This window comes from Salvelinus alpinus, chromosome 8 (assembly GCF_045679555.1).
Source record: "Salvelinus alpinus chromosome 8, SLU_Salpinus.1, whole genome shotgun sequence".
NCBI lineage: Eukaryota > Metazoa > Chordata > Actinopteri > Salmoniformes > Salmonidae > Salvelinus > Salvelinus alpinus.
Window position 1 is genome coordinate 72,827,167 of NC_092093.1, and position 19,101 is coordinate 72,846,267.

At 45.6% G+C, this 19,101-nt stretch overlaps 1 protein-coding gene across 3 annotated transcripts in view; it reads right to left on the bottom strand.

Moving 5' to 3' along the window:
• Window positions 1–19,101, bottom strand: part of LOC139583666 (retinal-specific phospholipid-transporting ATPase ABCA4-like) — a 96,007-nt gene that overhangs the window by 7,763 nt on the left and 69,143 nt on the right. For 2 of the 3 annotated variants that reach the window (XM_071414992.1, XM_071414991.1), the window contains 21 exons: window positions 18,205–18,389; window positions 17,960–18,062; window positions 17,406–17,611; window positions 17,260–17,314; window positions 16,233–16,408; window positions 15,923–16,047; window positions 15,618–15,716; window positions 15,070–15,259; window positions 14,712–14,806; window positions 14,589–14,621; window positions 14,254–14,359; window positions 14,084–14,158; window positions 13,785–13,954; window positions 13,236–13,413; window positions 12,811–12,926; window positions 12,257–12,404; window positions 11,906–12,029; window positions 5,067–5,196; window positions 4,695–4,815; window positions 1,760–1,822; window positions 31–137 (listed from right to left, as the gene is read on the bottom strand). In XM_071414992.1, the coding sequence (XP_071271093.1) occupies window positions 31–137; window positions 1,760–1,822; window positions 4,695–4,815; window positions 5,067–5,196; window positions 11,906–12,029; window positions 12,257–12,404; window positions 12,811–12,926; window positions 13,236–13,413; window positions 13,785–13,954; window positions 14,084–14,158; window positions 14,254–14,359; window positions 14,589–14,621; window positions 14,712–14,806; window positions 15,070–15,259; window positions 15,618–15,716; window positions 15,923–16,047; window positions 16,233–16,408; window positions 17,260–17,314; window positions 17,406–17,611; window positions 17,960–18,062; window positions 18,205–18,389 (2,605 nt within the window). Of the gene's footprint in view, window positions 1–30; window positions 138–1,759; window positions 1,823–4,694; window positions 4,816–5,066; window positions 5,197–11,905; window positions 12,030–12,256; window positions 12,405–12,810; window positions 12,927–13,235; window positions 13,414–13,784; window positions 13,955–14,083; window positions 14,159–14,253; window positions 14,360–14,588; window positions 14,622–14,711; window positions 14,807–15,069; window positions 15,260–15,617; window positions 15,717–15,922; window positions 16,048–16,232; window positions 16,409–16,817; window positions 16,896–17,259; window positions 17,315–17,405; window positions 17,612–17,959; window positions 18,063–18,204; window positions 18,390–19,101 lie in introns of all 3 variants that reach the window. The other variant, XM_071414993.1, reaches the window with a different exon arrangement.

Here is a 19,101-nt window from a genome sequence, read left to right on the forward strand (position 1 = left end):
ATCTTGGAATCAATGCCCCATGCCCTGTACCTGTGACCAGTGACAGAGGCTTCTCCTGAGCTGACATCAGTGTCTCCGGTCAGCATTTTAAAGGTGGTGGTCTTCCCTGCTCCGTTCACACCCAGGAGCCCAAAGCACTGGGGAGAGGAGGGGAGAAAAGGATGTTGAGAATATATTTTATCACTGGGTCTCTACACGTCACCTTCCCGTGCTGTATAGCTGTGGTACTAAACTCAGCAAAAAAAGAAGCGTCCCTTTTTCAGGATCCTGTCTTTCAAAGAAAAATTTGTTAAAATCCAAATAACTTCACAGATCTTCATTGTAAAGGGTTTAAACACTGTTTCCCATGCTTGTTCAATGAACCATAAACAATTAATGAACATGCACCTGTGGAACGGTCGTTTAGACACTAACAACTTCCAGACGGTAGGCAATTAAGGTCACAGTTATGAAAACTTAGGACACTAAAGAGGCCTTTCTACTGACTCTGAAAAACACCAAAAGAAAGATGCCCAGGGTCCCTGCTCATCTGCGTGAATTTGCCTTAGGCATGCTGCAAGGAGGCATGAGGACTGCAGATGTGGCCAGGGCAAAGAATTGCAATGTCCGTACTGTGAGACGCCTAAGACAGCGCTACAGGGAGACAGGACGGACAGCTGATTGTCCTCGCAGTGGCTGACCACGTGTAACAACACCTGCACAGGATCGGAACATCCGAACATCACACCTGCGGGACAGGTACAGGATGACAACAACAACTGCCCGAGTTACACCAGGAACGCACAATCCCTCCATGAGTGCTCAGACTGTCCACAATACGCTGAGAGAGGCTGGACTGAGGGCTTGTAGGCCTGTTGTAAGGCAGGTCCTCACCAGACATCACCGGCAACAACGTCACCTATGGGCACAAACTCACCGTCGCTGGACCAGACAGGACTGGCAAAAAGTACTATTCACTGACGAGTCGCAGTTTTGTCTCACCAGGGTTGATGGTCGGAGGAATGAGCGTCGAAGGAATGAACGTTACACCGAGGCCTGTACTCTGGAGCGGGATCGATTTGGAGGGTCCGTCATGGTCTGGGGCTGCGTCACAGCATCATCGGACTGAGCATGTTGTCATTGCAAGCAATCTCAACGCTGTGCGTTACAGGGAAGACATCCTCCGCCCTCAAGTGGTACCCTTCCTGCAGGCTCATCCTGACATGACCCTCCAGCATGACAATGCCACCAGCCATACTGCTAGTTCTGCAAGTGATTTCCTGCAAGACAGGAATGTCAGTGTTCTGCCATGGCCAGCGAAGAGCCCGGATCTCAATCCCATTGAGCACGTCTGGGACCTGTTGGATTGGAGGGTGAGGGCTAGGGCCATTCCCCCAAAAAATGGAACTTGCCGGTGGCATGGTAGAAGAGTGGGGTAACATCTCACAGCAAGAACTGGCAAATATGGTGCAGTCCATGACGAGTAGATGCACTGCAGTACTTAATGCAGCTGGTGGCCACACCAGATACTGACTGTTACTTTTGATTTTGACCCCCCCCCCCCGCCCCCTTTGTTCAGGGACATAGTATTTCATTTCTGTTAGTCACATGTCTGTGGAACTTGTTCACTTTATATCTCAGTTGTTGAATCTTGTTATGTTCATACAAATATTTACACATGTTAAGTTTGCTGAAAATAAATGCAGTTGACAGTGAAAGGACGTTTCTTTTTTGCTGAGTTTATATAGAGGTCTATAGTATAGAGTGGTACTGTACTGACCTCCCCAGGAGACACTCCCACACAGATTCTGTCCACAGCTGGCTTAGTCTTCCCCATGTAAGTCTGGGAGGAGAGAAAGAGAGCGAGAGAGAGAGCAAGAGAGAGAGAGAGAGAGAGAGAGAGAGAGAGAGAGAGAGAGAGAGAGAGAATCAAACCACTTCTGGGAGAATTGGAATAAATTAAACAAACCTCATCATGAGGAATTGGCTATCCAAAATGGGGATATGTGGAGAAATCACTTTGCAAACCTCTACAGCAATATAACAAAGAGCCCAGAACAAAAAGATATACAAGAAAAATTACAAATCCTTGAATTAGCAGTCAAAGACTATCAGAATCCTGTGGATACCCCAATTACAGAAGAAGAATTATTGGAAAAACTATGCAATCTCCAACCCAAAAAGGCCTGTGGTGCTGATGGTATTTTAAATGAAATGATCAAATATACAGACCACAAATTCAAATTGGCTATACTCAAACTCTTCAACATTATCCTCACTGCAGGTATTTTCCCCGATATTTGGAACCAGGGATTGATCACACCAATCTATAAAAATGGAGACAAATTTGACCCAAATAATTACAGAGGAATTTGCGTTAACAGCAACTTGGGGAAAATTCTCTGCAGTATTATAAATAGCAGACTACATCATTTCCTTGACGAACACAACGTCCTGAGCAGAAGCCAGATTGGATTTCTAAAAAATTATCGTACAACAGACCACATTTACACCCTCCACACTCTAATTGATAAACAAGTTAACCAAAACAAAGGCAAAATCTACTCGTGTTTTGTAGATTTCAAGAAAGCATTTGATTCAATTTGGCACGAAGGTCTTTTTTATAAACTAATAGAAAGTGGTATTGGAGGGAAAACATATGATTTTATTAAATCAATGTACACTAAAAACAAATGTGCGGTTAAAATTGGCAACAAGCAAACAGACTTCTTCTCTCAGGGGCGTGGAGTGAAACAGGGCTGCCCAATAAGTCCAACATTATTTAACATCTACATTAATGAATTGGCAAAAATATTAGAAGAATCGGCAGCACCTGGTATCACCCTACACAACACTGAAATCAAGTGTCTGCTGTACGCAGATGACCTGGTGCTGCTGTCTCCCACTAAAGAGGGGTTACAGCAGCACCTAGATCGTCTTCACAGGTTCTGTCAGACCTGGGCTCTGACCGTTAACCTAAAAAAACCAAATATAATGATATTCCAAAAAAGGTCGGGAAATAAGGATGACAAATATAAATTCTATTTGGACACAGTTCTATTAGAACACACCAAAAACTACACATATCTAGGACTAAATATCAGCAACACAGGTAGCTTTCACATGGCTGTGAATGAGCTGAGAGACAAAGCAAGAAGAGCATTCTATGCCATTAAAAGGAACATCAGAATTGAAATTCCAATTAGAATCTGGCTCAAAATTTTTAAATCAGTTATTGAACCAATTGCTCTATATGGTAGTGAAGTATGGGGTCCACTCTCTAATAATGAATTTACCAAATGGGACAAACATCCAATTGAAATATTGCATGCAGAGTTTTGCAAGACTGTTTTGCAAGTACAAAGAAAAACTCCAAATAACGCATGTAGGGCAGAATTGGGCCAATACCCCCTCCTCATTCGAATAGAAAAAAGAGCCATCAAATTTTACAACCATCTAAAAACAAGTGACCCCAAAACATTCCATCACACAGCTCTACAATGTCAAGAGATGAAACCAGAGAAGAGTCCCCTCAGCCAGCTAGTTCTGAGGCTCAGTTCACCAACCCAAACCAACCCCATAGAGCCTCGGGACAGCCCTCAGAAAATCTGGCCCAACCAAATCATCACAAAACAAAAAGAAAAATATATCACCTATTGGAAAGACACCACAAAAAATCTAAGTAAACTTCAATGCTATTTGGCTCTAAACAGACAGTACATGGTGGCAGACTATCTGACCACTGTGACTGATAGAAAACTGAGGAAAACATTGACTAGGTACAGACTCAGTGAGCACAGTCTGGCTATAGAGACCGGTCGTCACAGACAAACCTGGCTGCCCAGAGAGGACAGGCTGTGCTCACTCTGCTCCAGGGGAGAGGTAGAGACAGAGGTGCATTTCCTACTACACTGTGACAAATACTCAGACCTAAGAGCATATTTCTTTCCCAAAATTATAACTCAATACAAAGAATTTGAAACTATAAAAGATGAAGAAAAAATCAAATATTTATTGGGTGAAAAGCCAAAATGTGCAGTTTTGGCAGCCAAATATGGGTCCTCCTGCCACAACCTGAGGGACAGCCAGTGAAAAATGCAAAGTAATGTTGATAATATTTCCCATTTAGCTTAGTTTTGTTTTGTCTTTCATACCAGGTCATATGTCTTCTCAAGTCATGTTGACACTGGTCTACTACCATTGATTTAATATATTGTTGTTCTGATTAATATTGTTGTTGTAGTTGCTGTTAATGGTAATCCCATGTCCACTACTACTATTATTATTGCTGTTGGTTCCACCATTTATTTATATATAAATATATATATATTTTGTATATATATACATATATATATTAGATTTTTATTTTTCGATATGTATACTTTGACAATGTAAGTAATAATGAACTTGCCATGTCAATAAAGTCAATTGAATTGAAAATTGAAAATTGAGAGAGAGAGAGAGAGAGAGAGAGAGAGAGAGAGAGAGAGAGAGAGAGAGAGAGAGAGAGAGAGAGAGAGAGAGAGAGAGAGAGAGAGAGAGTAGTTAGAGATAAATAGAGAGAGGAAGAGAAAGAAATTGAGAAAGATATAACCATCTTGTTCACACTGCAAACTATTGAGTCAATAACCAAGAAACACATAACACAGGAGTCCTGAGTGGTCAGTCAGTTAGTCAGTTAGTTAGTAAGTTAGTTAGTTAGTTGGTTAGCATACCTTGGTGAGGTCTCTAATCTTTAAGATCTCATTCTTGCTTCCTCCATTATAGATGCGTTCTCTCTCCTGGGCCACATCCACATCTTCCTCCATGATGGGATCCGTCTTACAATCTGTGATCCTATTACAGGTAAGAGGTCAGAGGTTTAAGGTAAGTGGCGAAGTGCTGTTCTGGCCTGCTCTCACAATCAATAATGCATAGAGTTACTGGTACTAGTCAACTGGTAATGGTCAACAGATTCATACGATTCTGATCCAACAGATTCAATAACACCATACAAAGATGAATTAGCTTCACCAATTAGATGATCTTTTTAAGTACTACAGCAATGTAGACTTGTATATTAGATGTGAAGTGAAGCTGTTGGTTACCAGTGATCCAGGAAGAAGCGGTACTGGATCAGGATGTTCACGATGAAATAGACAAAGCCCTCAATAGCCATGAAGACCAGGTTCTTCCCTACAAAGTCCCAACTGTAGGGGTCCAGACTGAAGTCCTCACCTGGCACACACAAAGCAAAGCAAACAGATCAGCATGTAGCATGGAATAATCAGCATCCGTACACCATCTGATCTAACCGATGTGTGAGAAGTGGGAAAAGTTACACTTGAATCAGTCAGCTTATCTTCACATAAAACATTCATCAACAAAGCTGGGTGGTGGTGCATTCACACTCGGTGGCAACTGCTCCTATAGTCTCCTATATCCACTACCCACCTACAGTGCCTTCGGGAAGTACTCAGTCCGATCACCTTTTCCACATTTTGATACATTACAGCCTTATTCTAAAATGGATTGAAATAAATAAAAATCCTCAGCAATCCACACACAACACCCCATAATGACAAAGCGAAAACAGGTTTGTAGAAATGTTTGCAATTGTATTACAAATAGAAAACTGAAAAACCTTATTTACATAAGTATTCAGACCCTTTGCTATGAGACTGTAAATTGAGCTCAGGTGCATCCTGTTTACACTGATCATCCTTGAGGTGTTTCTACAACTTGAATGGAGTCCACCAAATCAAATCAAATCAAATTTTATTAGTCACATACACATGGTTAGCAGATGTTAATGCGAGTGTAGCGAAATGCTTGTGCTTCTAGTTCCGACAATGCAGTAATAACCAACAGTAATCTAACCTAACAATTCCACACTACTACCTTACACACACACACAAGTGTAAGGGATAAAGAATATGTACATAAAGATATATGGATGAGTGGTGGTACAGAACGGCATGGCAGATGCAGTAGATGGTATAGAGTACGGTATATACATATGAGATGAGTACTGTAGGGTATGTAAACATAAAGTGGCATAGTTTAAAGTGGCTAGTGGTACATGTATTGCATAAAGATGGCAAGATGCAGTAGATGATATAGAGTACAGTATATATACATATGAGATGGGTAATGTAGGGTATGTAAACATTGTATTAAGTGGCATTGCTTAAAGTGGCTAGTGGTACATTTTTACATAATTTCCATCAATTCCCATTTTTAAAGTGGCTGGAGTTGAGTCAGTATGTTGGCAGCGGCCGCTAAATGTTAGTGGTGGCTGTTTAACAGTCTGATGGCCTTGAGATAGAAGCTGTTTTTCAGTCTCTCGGTCCCTGCTTTGATGCACCTGTACTGACCTCGCCTTCTGGATGATAGCGGGGTGAACAGGCAGTGGCTTGGGTGGTTGTTGTCCTTGATGATCTTTATGGCCTTCCTGTGACATCGGGTGGTGTAGGTGTCCTGGAGGGCAGGTAGTTTGCCCCTGGTGATGCGTTCTGCAGACCTCACTACCCTCTGGAGAGCCTTACGGTTGTGGGCGGAGCAGTTGCCGTACCAGGCGGTGATACAGCCCGACAGGATGCTCTCGATTGTGCATCTGTAGAAGTTTGTGAGTGCTTTTGGTGACAAGCCGAATTTCTTCAGCCTCCTGAGGTTGAAGAGGCGCTGCTGCGCCTTCTTCACAACGCTGTCTGTGTGGGTGGACCAGTTCAGTTTGTCCGTGATGTGTACACCGAGGAACTTAAAACTTTCCACCTTCTCCACTACTGACCCGTCGATGTGGATAGGGGGGTGCTCCCTCTGCTGTTTCCTGAAGTCCACAATCATCTCCTTTGTTTTGTTGACGTTGAGTATGAGGTTATTTTCCTGACACCACACTCCGAGGGCCCTCACCTCCTCCCTGTAGGCCGTCTCGTCGTTGTTGGTGATCAAGCCTACCACTGTAGTGTCATCCGCAAACTTGATGATTGAGTTGGAGGCGTGCATGGCCACGCAGTCGTGGGTGAACAGGGAGTACAGGAGAGGGCTCAGAACGCACCCTTGTGGGGCCCCAGTGTTGAGGATCAGCGGGGTGGAGATGTTGTTACCTACCCTCACCACCTGGGGGCGGCCCGTCAGGAAGTCCAGGACCCAGTTGCACAGGGCGGGGTCGAGACCCAGGGTCTCGAGCTTGATGACGAGTTTGGAGGGTACTATGGTGTTAAATGCTGAGCTGTAATCGATGAACAGCATTCTCACATGGGTATTCCTCTTGTCCAGATGGGTTAGGGCAGTGTGCAGTGTGGTTGCGATTGCGTCGTCTGTGGACCTATTGGGTCGGTAAGCAAATTGGAGTGGGTCTAGGGTGTCCGGTAGGGTGGAGGTGATATGGTCCTTGACTAGTCTCTCAAAGCACTTCATGATGACGGAAGTGAGTGCTACGGGGCGGTAGTCGTTTAGCTCAGTTACCTTAGCTTTCTTGGGAACAGGAACAATGGTGGCCCTCTTGAAGCATGTGGGAACAGCAGACTGGGATAAGGATTGATTGAATATGTCCGTAAACACACCAGCCAGCTGGTCTGCGCATGCTCTGAGGACGCGGCTGGGAATGCCGTCTGGGCCTGCAGCCTTGCGAGGGTTAACACGTTTAAATGTTTTACTCACCTCGGCTGCAGTGAAGGAGAGCCCGCAGGTTTTGGTAGGGGGCCGTGTCAGTGGCACTGTATTGTCCTCAAAGCGGGCAAAAAAGTTGTTTAGCCTGTCTGGGAGCAAGACATCCTGGTCCTCGACGGGGCTGGTTTTCTTTTTGTAATCCGTGATTGACTGTAGACCCTGCCACATACCTCTTGTGTCTGAGCTGTTGAATTTCGACTCGATTTTGTCTCTGTACTGAGACTTGGCCTGTTTGATTGCCTTGCGGAGAGAATAGCTACACTGTTTGTATTCGGTCATGCTTCCGGTCACCTTGCCCTGGTTAAAAGCAGTGGTTCGCGCTTTCAGTTTCACGCGAATGCTGCCGTCAATCCACGGTTTCTGGTGGTAAATTCAATTAATTGGACATGATTTAGAAAGGCACACACCTGTCTATATAAGGTCCCACAATTGACAGTGTATGTCTGAGCAAAAACCAAGCCATGAGATCCAAGAAATTGTCAGTTGAACTCCAAGACAGGAATGTGTCGAGGCACAGTTCTGGGGAAGAGTACCAAACAATTTCTGCAGCATTGAAGGTCCCCAAGAACACAGTGGCCTCATTCATTCTTAAATGGAAGAAGTTAAGAACCAACAAGACTCTTCCTAGAGATAGCCGCCCGGCCAAACTGAGCAATCGGGGGAGAAGGGCCTTGGTCAGGGATGTACCAAGAACCCGATGGTCACAGAGCTCTAGAGTTCCTCTGTGGAGATGGGAGAACCTTCCAGAAGGACAAACATCTCTACAGCACTCCACCAATCAGGCCTTTATGGTAGAGTGGCCAGACGGAAGCCACTCCTCAGTAAAAGGCACATGACAGCCCACTTGGAGTTTGCCAAAAGGCACCTAAAGACTCTCAGACCATGAAAAACAAGATTCTCTGGTATGATGAAACCAAGATTGAACTCTTTGGCCTGAATGCCAAGCGTCACATCTGGAGGAAACCTGGCACTATCCCTACGATGAAGCTTGGTGGTGGTGGCAGCATCATGCTGTGGGGATGTTTTTCAGCGGCAGGGACTGGGCGACTAGTCAGGCTTGAGGGAAAGATGAACGAGGCAGTACAGAGAGATCCTTGATGAAAACCTGCTCCAGAGCGAAGATTCACCTTCCAACGGGACAACGACCCTAAGCTCACAGCCAAGACAACGCAGGAGTGGCTGTGTGACAAGTCTCTGAATGTCCTTGAGCGGCACAGCCAGAGCCTGTACTTGAACCCGATCGAACATCTCTGGAGAGACCTGAAAATAGCTATGCAGCAACGCTCCCCATCCAACCTGACAGAGCTTGAGAGGATCTGCAGAGAATGGGAGAGACTCCCCAAAGACAGGTGTACCAAGCTTGTAGTGTCATACCCAAGAAGACTCGAGGCTGTAATCGCTGCCAAATGTGCTTCAACACAGTACTGAGTAGCACGCACGCTCGTCCACACCTGCTTGTGAGTCTGATTGCATTTATGGAATTGTACCAAATCAAGTCTATAAAAGGTTGGAATACTTTCTTGACAGCATCCCATTTACACACATGGTAAAAGTCACTAACAATATGTAATTAGAAAATACACACAAAAGGCCTTTATTCTTGGAGATTACATGTACAGTGTAGAATGGAGATAATTATCTACACTGCTCAAAAAAATAAAGGGAACACTTAAACAACACAATGCAACTCCAAGTCAATCACACTTCTGTGAAATCAAACTGTCCACTTAGGAAGCAACACTGATTGACAATAAATTTCACATGCTGTTGTGCAAATGGAATAGACAAAAGGTGGAAATTATAGGCAATTAGCAAGACACCCCCAATAAAGGAGTGATTCTGCAGGTGGTGACCACAGACCACTTCTCAGTTCCTATGCTTCCTGGCTGATGTTTTGGTCACTTTTGAATGCTGGCGGTGCTCTCACTCTAGTGGTAGCATGAGACGGAGTCTACAACCCACACAAGTGGCTCAGGTAGTGCAGCTCATCCAGGATGGCACATCAATGCGAGCTGTGGCAAGAAGGTTTGCTGTGTCTGTCAGCGTAGTGTCCAGAGCATGGAGGCGCTACCAGGAGACAGGCCAGTACATCAGGAGACGTGGAGGAGGCCGTAGGAGGGTAACAACCCAGCAGCAGGACCGCTACCTCCGCCTTTGAGCAGGAGGAGCACTGCCAGAGCACTGCAAAATGACCTCCAGCAGGCCACAAATGTGCATGTGTCAGCATATGGTCTCACAAGGGCTCTGAGGATCTCATCTCGGTACCTAATGGCAGTCAGGCTACCTCTGGCGAGCACATGGAGGGCTGTGCGGTGACAGACACAGCAAACCTTCTTGCCACAGCTCGCATTGATGTGCCATCCTGGATGAGCTGCACTACCTGAGCCACTTGTGTGGGTTGTAGACTCCGTCTCATGCTACCACTAGAGTGAGAGCACCGCCAGCATTCAAAAGTGACCAAAACATCAGCCAGGAAGCATAGGAACTGAGAAGTGGTCTGTGGTCACCACCTGCAGAATCACTCCTTTATTGGGGGTGTCTTGCTAATTGCCTATAATTTCCACCTTTTGTCTATTCCATTTGCACAATAGCATGTGAAATTTATTGTCAATCAGTGTTGCTTCCTAAGTGGACAGTTTGATTTCACAGAAGTGTGATTGACTTGGAGTTACATTGTGTTGTTTAAGTGTTCCCTTTATTTTTTTGAGCAGTGTATAACGTTTTTCTTAGCACATGCCCCCAAGTTTAGTCTCTATAGTAGAGGAACGCTTGTCACCTCTCAAACAGGGCCAATCACTAGTGCCTGCTCACAACTATTGGCTTTTTAGACACGATTCCTAATCAACACTAAAAGCAAAACCATTTTGAAAACACAAAAACAAATGATCACATCGACAAAGACCGCAAACTGGCTACACAAAGCTTAGAAGAGTCCGCTGTTTCAGCCGATGTAAAGGAGCCTATTGTATTTCTTTGCAGCACATACATCATTTCAGATTTTAGAAATTGATAAATTCTCAAATCTAGTGCAAAAGCATTTTAGAAGCATTGCCTCTATCGCTAATACCAGACACTCATTCATTCTTCATCGCGCAGTCTTCTAAACTCCCCACTCCATTTAATGCCAAGATAATTATATTTATTTTAGATTATACTTTTGTAATGCTTTTGTGACGTGGATGATTATAACATTTACAGTCTATCAGGTTGCGTGATCCTCGTAATGTTACGTGGAAAATACAACTAATGGGACGCAGAATTAAATGTATATCACACTCGCACAAATGCGACCAGTTATTTTTCGTATTTGCATTTCATTTATTTCACTAGCAAATGCGAGTGAACTGCTGGCACTTTAGAGCCCACTGAATGTCCATCTTATGTTCGCTAACGTTAGCTTGAAACAATTAGTGTTTACTTTTCCACAACACACGGAGTCGAAAAGGGATTTGTCCAAGTGTTTACGTACAGCTGACAGTCGGCAAACTCAGCATCACAACAAACAGCAGGAGGGGCAGACACCGGGTAGCTACGTCCAATAATGATGTATTAATCTCCATGTCAGTTGACACAAACTCCGTACATGTCTGTGCGTTGCAGCTCGAGAATCGGGACGTTAGATTTACTCAGTGGATTTATTTTTTATGAAAATGTTTGTTTTTTTAATAAAAAATAAAACAAATTCTAATCAGGCCCTATTCATTTCTCCATACTTTTAACTCGGATCTCATATCTGTGTACATGGACAGAAAATTGCGTAGCTGGTATGCAAATGCATGCATGTTGGCAGGTCTGCAATTTTAGAATAAAGCTGTAATGTAACAAAATGTGAAACTTTCGGGAAGGCACTGTACCTAGCTAACCACGCTCATTAGTCGACATCGGCTTTGACTGGTCTTATCAGCCGATTAGGGGAAAGCTTATTCAGATCCACGAGTTATTTAAGAAGTGTCTTGGGTGTAAATCTCCTAGAGTTTCGGCAGGACAAATACACAGCATCATGTTTCAGAGGCCGCCGGCCCGACCTGGGGCCATCCGAGGCCAATGGTATTCCCGTCCTGTTACGGCATTCTGAATGCATCAGGATTTTGGCTTTGGGTTCTGGAGGTGTCCAAGACCTGGAGAACAGGCTAGGGTTTCTAGCGGCATTTCCCTGCTGACCAATCAGAATGCAGGCCTTGGAGCGAGTGGTGGGGGTGGCAAGGGGTTGAAGGGGGTGAGGGGGTTGGAGGGTGACGGGGCAGGGGGAGTGAGGGGTGGAGGGGGTGTGACTCACCAAATCGGGCATAGACGTCAGTAACAGCCTGGTTCATAGCCATGTCGATTAGACCCCGGCCAAGACAATAGTGGGGGAAGATCAGCAGCATTTTCTTCAGCAGCTGGTTACACTTATACAGCGCCTGAGAGAAGGAGGAAGTTAGAGTGATAAATAAATAAACGGAGGGAGTGGGGGAGAGAGAGAAAGAGAGAGGGGGGGGGAGACAGAAAGGGAGGGCCAAACCACACAGTAGAATCGAGTCACTCAACAAGTACTAGTATTTGAAGAGTCATTGAGCAGGGGGTAGAGACAGACAGGTCTGTGAGTAAGTACAGGAAGCGTTTATCCCAGGCTGTGCTCTCCACTCACCGCTGTGCTGTCAAACAGGTCAAGGATGAAGGTGATGGCACTGCTGTTGATGCCAATGAACAGGTTGATGCAGGACAGAGAGACGTAGGCTGTGCTGGGAATACTGAAGACGTAGGACATGGGGTACATCATGGGCGTCACAGACCACCTGCAGTGGACAGAGACAGGTGGGGAGTGTTTTTCCTCATCGGTTTGATCAAGCTTATATTCTTTAGGATCATCTTAACATTTACATGTGGTCCTTGCCTAAATGTTCATTCTAGAAGAAGGCTTTCCTCTGGTCCAGAATGTCAGCTTTTTCTGTCACTGTTGGGTGGGGTTGAGTGGCGTGAACAGCACTATAAACCTGCTACAGGTTTAGCCCCATTAACACAGCACTCAAGTTCTCATCGCCTGTATCGCTGTACAGTACAATCCATTCATCATTTAGAGCCTGCTATAAAGGACTGTTCGAGATGCACTCTCCAAGGATAAATTACCGTTAACCTAAATCTGTAACCTTCCACCTTTAGCCCAAGTAAACGGGCTTACTGTACTGCAGTACACTGACTTACCCATAGAGCATGAGCAGGGCTGTCAGGGGTTGGAGGTTGGTTGGCGACGTGTAGCACTTCTTGTCAAAGACCATGAAAATAGCCACCACCAGTGCTGCACTGATAGAGTAATTCACCTGATGAGGGGGAAGTGGCACAATGAATGTCAAGCTCCATGTAGAAAGATCAAATGTACCTCTCAATCCGTTAGGCTGTTTGAGTGGACACGTATGCCCTTCGGTAATAAACTACATGACATTACGTGGAATACGGTATGCAACAGACCTATCACTTCACTATGATCTCTCTTCACTGGAATGATCTGTCATGCCATATTAATATAGATCATTTAAGAGAGTGGGTAGCCTCGCCACGAACCATTTTGGCATATCAAGAACTTGGTGCGTGTCAATGTGAGATTGGAGAGAGTATGATGGGAGACATACCATGTCCCAGAGGAAGTTGGCCATCCAGTAAATGACAGGACTGACCCCGCTGACGAACTGGAGGTGTTTGGCCTGGGTCACCCTCTCCTGGATGAGGTAGAGCACAAAGGAGGCTGGGACGAAGGACATGGCAAAAATCACACAGATAGCCACCATCGCATCCACTGAGGTGCTCAGGCTAGGAGAAGAGAGGAGAGAAGAGGAGAGGGAGTAGGGTTAGACTGAGAAGTTCACACAGATAGCCACCATCACATCCACTGAGGTGCTCAGGCTAGGAGAGGAGAGGAGAGAGGAGAGGAGAGGAGTAGGGTTAGATAGAGAAGATCACACAGATAGCCACCATCGCATCCACTGAGGTGCTCAGGAGAGGAGAGGGAGTAGGGTTAGATAACCACCACCACCACATCCACTGAGGTGGACACAGGGACACAGAACGGGGTTAGATGATCCAGGAGAACTGTCTATTAGATGCTTTAATCACCTCACCTGATTGGCCAGTACTCACTCAGTGACCTCTAGTATCAAATCTCCTGAAAGGCCAGTACTCACACAGTGACTTCAGACAATTGTTCCTTGGTAAGGTTGAGAGGGTGGTTGATGGTGGTGATGCCGTATACATCCAGCCTGGCATCTTTGGGCAGGTTGGCTCTGAGGATGGCGTTGTTGGCCACGTTCATGAAGGCCACCATGGCATGCCAGCCCTTGTTGTTGTACCACACCTTCAAAAATACAGAATGGATATTCTAGTGAATCTTCTTTTGCTGGTGTATGGTACAAAAGTAAGACAGTGGATTTGCAGTAGAGGGTTAAATTGTATACAGTGTAGACAACTGCAATATATGCCTTGCCTTGACATTGTATTCACTCTCCATGTATCGAAGGAAGGTTCCTATGTCCTTAAGAGTTTGTTTGGAGTATTTACCCTGGAGAGAAGAGTACCATGATTGGTTACATGGACAGTTACAGGGCTGTTGAAGTGTGTAAAGAGCCACACCAGAGACATCTTTAGTAGTCGTACCCCAGTAACATTGAGCAGTCGTCCCAGCTGTGACGCTGCGTCCTGGATGGTCTTAGGGTCCACATCTAACACAGGAAGCTGTCCCCCGACAGATATACCTCCATACCTGGATGACAGACAACAGACAACACATATACCTCCATATCTGAACACCAGGAGTAAGACCCCATACTCAGTGAGAGCTAAAACTCCTTATACAATAACGGTACTATGCCCCTGGCCACCAGAGGGCGCTACAACATCACTTTTCGTTACATGACGGCCACAAGCAAAGGTAACCCCCACCTAGCTCATTGCAAATATGTTTTGAATTTAGTAAAATATGGAAATAGTACCTTTGTTCATTCACCCAGTATTTGCTCTTCAAACTGAACAAGAAAGACATATGAATTCTGCCATTAGAGTTGTGTATGTAGAACAGAAGAAAGTAGACGAAGGCTGAAATAGTTCCACAGTACCTGGCCTTGATGAGGGAGGGGTAAGTCTTCACCAGGTAATCAGAGATATTCCTGCCTGTTAGGTCCACCAGAACATCACCTGTCGACTGGATCCTCTATAATACAACACACACACGCACGCACGCACGCACGCACGCACGCACGCACGCACGCACGCACGCACGCACGCACGCACGCACACACACACACACACACACACACACACACACACACACACACACACACACACACACACACACACACTGTATGTATAACTGTGTGCATTGGTGACTGACTGGGATTTAAACCGGGGCCACCTGATTACCACAATACTGTATCAGCCCATTGAGTTAAAGCCTATGCATATGTCTACACTAACCTGTGGTGGTGTTAGCCCCCCTGCTCCCTCAGGGCAGACAGGCAGCATGGTGAGTTTCCTAGGGGTACTACACTGGCAGCCTGGGGAAGGGTTAACTGTGGTCCACTCTGGTCCATCCAACATGTCTCTCAGAGCAGGGTTCACTAGCGGCATCTCCCACTCCGTTGTGATGTTATTACATGGGAAATCCCTATACCGGGAACACACAGGAACACGCACACACACATGCACATTGTTACACTTGAAGTGCCTATCAGGATCAACATGATACACAAAATAATTTTTTCGGGCATATGCAACGACGCCTCCCTCCTCCCCTCATGTCCGTTACTTTTGGGCATACAGTAGCCGACATGATATCACTATGACATTCTTTACGAAGGTCTCAAACTCAAGCCTAGCGCACATCCGGCCTGCGAGTTGCTTTCTGGCCCCCAGACTGATACCTGACTCCTATTGGAATCGAGTCTTAAAGTGATGCTATACTTCGACACTTAGCAAACAGATGATATTGTATGGTAAGTGAACTGTCCCTGATCAACACTCACTCCAGAGGTTCATCCACCATGCAGCGAGTCCCAAAGCCAGGCTTGTTCAGCAGCACCTCTCCAAAGTACCTCATCTCAGGGTCCAGGATACGCTCGTTACTGGAAGATAGCACATCCAACAGTCAACAACAGTCTTTATCAAACATGATCAAAATCCACATAATCATTCGAGACGTCTACGTTCTACTCATGTTTTGTGCCAGTGGAATTGCACTTCCTCAGACTGAATCGGCTCTGAATTGGCTGGACGATTGATTTAACAAATGGTGCTCGACTAAGGGCAGGACAGAAGTCTCTATGCTCACCTGAAGAAGGTGAACTGTCGTCCATACATCCAGGGACTAAGGGTCAGGCTGGGGTACTCTCCAAACGGAGGTACGATCGTAGTGAACATCAGTGACACGAACACAAAACTGGCAGGCAAAACTATCTGAAGAAGCCAAACAAAAGGACACAGGGACGTTTCCATATTCAAATTCTGCATCAGGAAACTGGAACCATCAAGAAATGTGTAACATTATTGCACATTATTATAAATAGGGATTTATAGCCAATGCACATGATAGAGGGGACGCAAAATACACGGCGCAAACAGCCGTCTGTGGAGAATGGTACCTGAGCAAAGAAGTCCTTATGTGATCTTGTGGCGTGGTGAAACCGTTTAATGAGCAGGGCAAATAACTGTTTCAGGACCAGACAGACACCTTTGACCTGTCTAGAGCCCCGCCCCTCGCTGCCCTCTGAGCCCCCAGAATTCCCCTGCCTGTTGGCCTGGGTCTCCCCGTCTGCCTCTGTAACGTAGGGATAGGTTGGGAGTTAAATGTTCCCTGTCTGCAGACAGAAAGAGTTATACTACACAGCTTAAATGGTCTTCTACAGTGATAGCCATAAACACTCTGCATGATCTGCAAGCCTGCAGCCCCACCACTCAGCGTAAGCCTGAATCTATGACATCTTAGTAATGTAAGATTACTAAGATGTCAAATGTCAAATGTCAAATGTAAATCTTCCTGTAATGCCACTAGAGAACAGTATATGGTCCAGAATTGACGTTGACAGTCCTAGTTTAAAGGCCGTGGCTTATAAGATATCTGTTCATTATAGCCATTGCAGCATTATAGCCATTGCAGCATTATTGCCATTGCAGTAGTTTCTAGCTTGTAGCTTGTAGCTTGTTGCTTGTAGCTTGTAGCTTGTCACCTTCAGATTGGTCGACATAGAGTGCTACTTTGTTGTGTCCTACACTGGGTCGAGGTGTCTGCTGCCATAATCTCTGGTCTGGGGGGTAGATGACGGCAAATCCAACATAACTGTCACACACATAACATCACAGTACAGTACTGCACAATCGTCACAGAACATCACAGTAGAATACTGTACAGTCTTCACACAGAACATTATAGTACAGTACTATACAGTCTTCACACAGAACATCATAGTACAGTATTATACAGACCAACACACAGAACACCACAGTACAGTACTGTACAGACCAACACACAGAACATCACAGTACAGTACTGTACAGACCAACACACAGAACATCACAGTACAGTACCGTACAGACCAACACACAGAACATCACAGACAATACACAAGTTATAAAAGACACACAGTTCAGATCTTCTTCTTTTTAAATTACCTCGTGTAGTTTTGACAGATTTGGCTTCACCATCCGCTGTCACTTTCAGGAATATCTACAAGAGAAAAAGAAAGTGCAATGGTACATGGCCATCAAACATGGAAACATGCAGTGGACTGATGTTTTGTGATTGAATATAGGCTCACCTCCTCCAGTGATGTGTCGGAGACCCCGAAGCTGCTGAGGCCAATGTCAGAGAGGGTTTCCTCCAGCTCTCTAAAGAGGGAGGCGTAGGCCCTGGGCTGGAAGCCCTGGTTGGGCAGCAGGTAGGTCAACTCTTGGCCGATAGCCTCGATCAAACGGGCCTCTGGGACATGGTGGTGGACCAGCCCTGTGATGCTTGACAAGTCACCTGGTAGGGAGAAACACACACACACACAGGGACACAGATACACACACACACACACACACACACACACACACACACACACACACACACACACACACACACACACACACACACACACACACACACAAACACACACACACACACACACAGAGAAACACACACACACAAACCGAGTCAACATTAGTGGTGGAACCAACGCTGTGGGTCTGGCTATGTCACCTGTTACAACTGTGTTACAACACATACAGAACATACACAGATGCAACAGCTAGTGAGGCAAGTGGCCATGTGTAAAGGGGCTTTGTGGTCCCGTATACTTATGTCACCTCAATTCCTCAATGAAAACCTTACCGTCCATCTGTCTGTCCGGGGTTTTGGCTTGAGGTAACTCTTCTTTGTACGTGGTACATGTGGAGCATTTACACGAACACTCATCAGTACAGTCACACTTCATCTAGGACAAGGAGAAAACAGCATCAATGACACGCACCTCTGTCTAGGCAATGAAAGCACTCACTCACCCTAACGCACACTCCCTCTCTCACATAAACAACAACAGACTTTAGAGGCCCTTTCCGAGATCGTATCCATCCCACCTTGGTCTTGGGTCCCTCGTATTTCATTCGTCGAACCAGGGTGAGGTAGAACCCGGCACCGAAGCAGTTCTTGAGGAAGAGCGGGGAGCCGCAGCAGTGAAGACGACCCTGAGAGATGATGGCCACACGGTCACTCAACAGGTCAGCCTCGTCCATGTGGTGAGTGGACAGAATCACTGTACGTCCTGGGGAGGTAGAGAGAGGACGAGAGAGGGCGAGAAAGAGAGAGAGAGAGAGAGAGAATGCAAGAGAGAGCGAGAGAGAGAGAGAGAGAGAGAGAGAGAGAGAGAGAGAGAGAGAGAGAGAGAGAGAGAGAGAGAGAGAGAGAGAGAGAGAGAGAGAGAGAGAGAGAGAGAGAGAGAGAGAGAGAGAGAGAGAGAGAGAGAGAGAGAGAGAGAAAATGAGAGAAAGAGAGGAATTGAGAGAGAATGAGAGAGAGAGAGAGAGAGAGAGAGAGAGAGAGAGAGAGAGAGAGAGAGAGAGAGAGAGAGAGAGAGAGAGAGAGAGAGAGAGAGAGAGAGAGGGTTATATAGGGTTAGCATTATGAGATGGCATTTGATATTATACATTTCCGATGTTGGTAAATTCCAGTCAATCAGCTGTTTTTCCCTCTCCATCCAGCAGGAGGCATATGTACTGTGTGAGCAAGAGCTAGGTTCAAATACTCTTTCAGGTACAAAAATTATGTGGACACCTCTTCAAATTAGTGGATTCGGGTATTTCAACCACACCCGTTTCTGACAAGTGTATAAAATCGAACAGTCATGCAATCTCCACAGGCAAACATTGGCTGTAGAATGGCCTGACTGAAGAGCTCAGTGACTTTCAACGTGGCATCGTCATCGGATGCCACTTTTCCAAGTCAGTTTGTCAAATTTCTGCTCTGCTAGAGCTGCC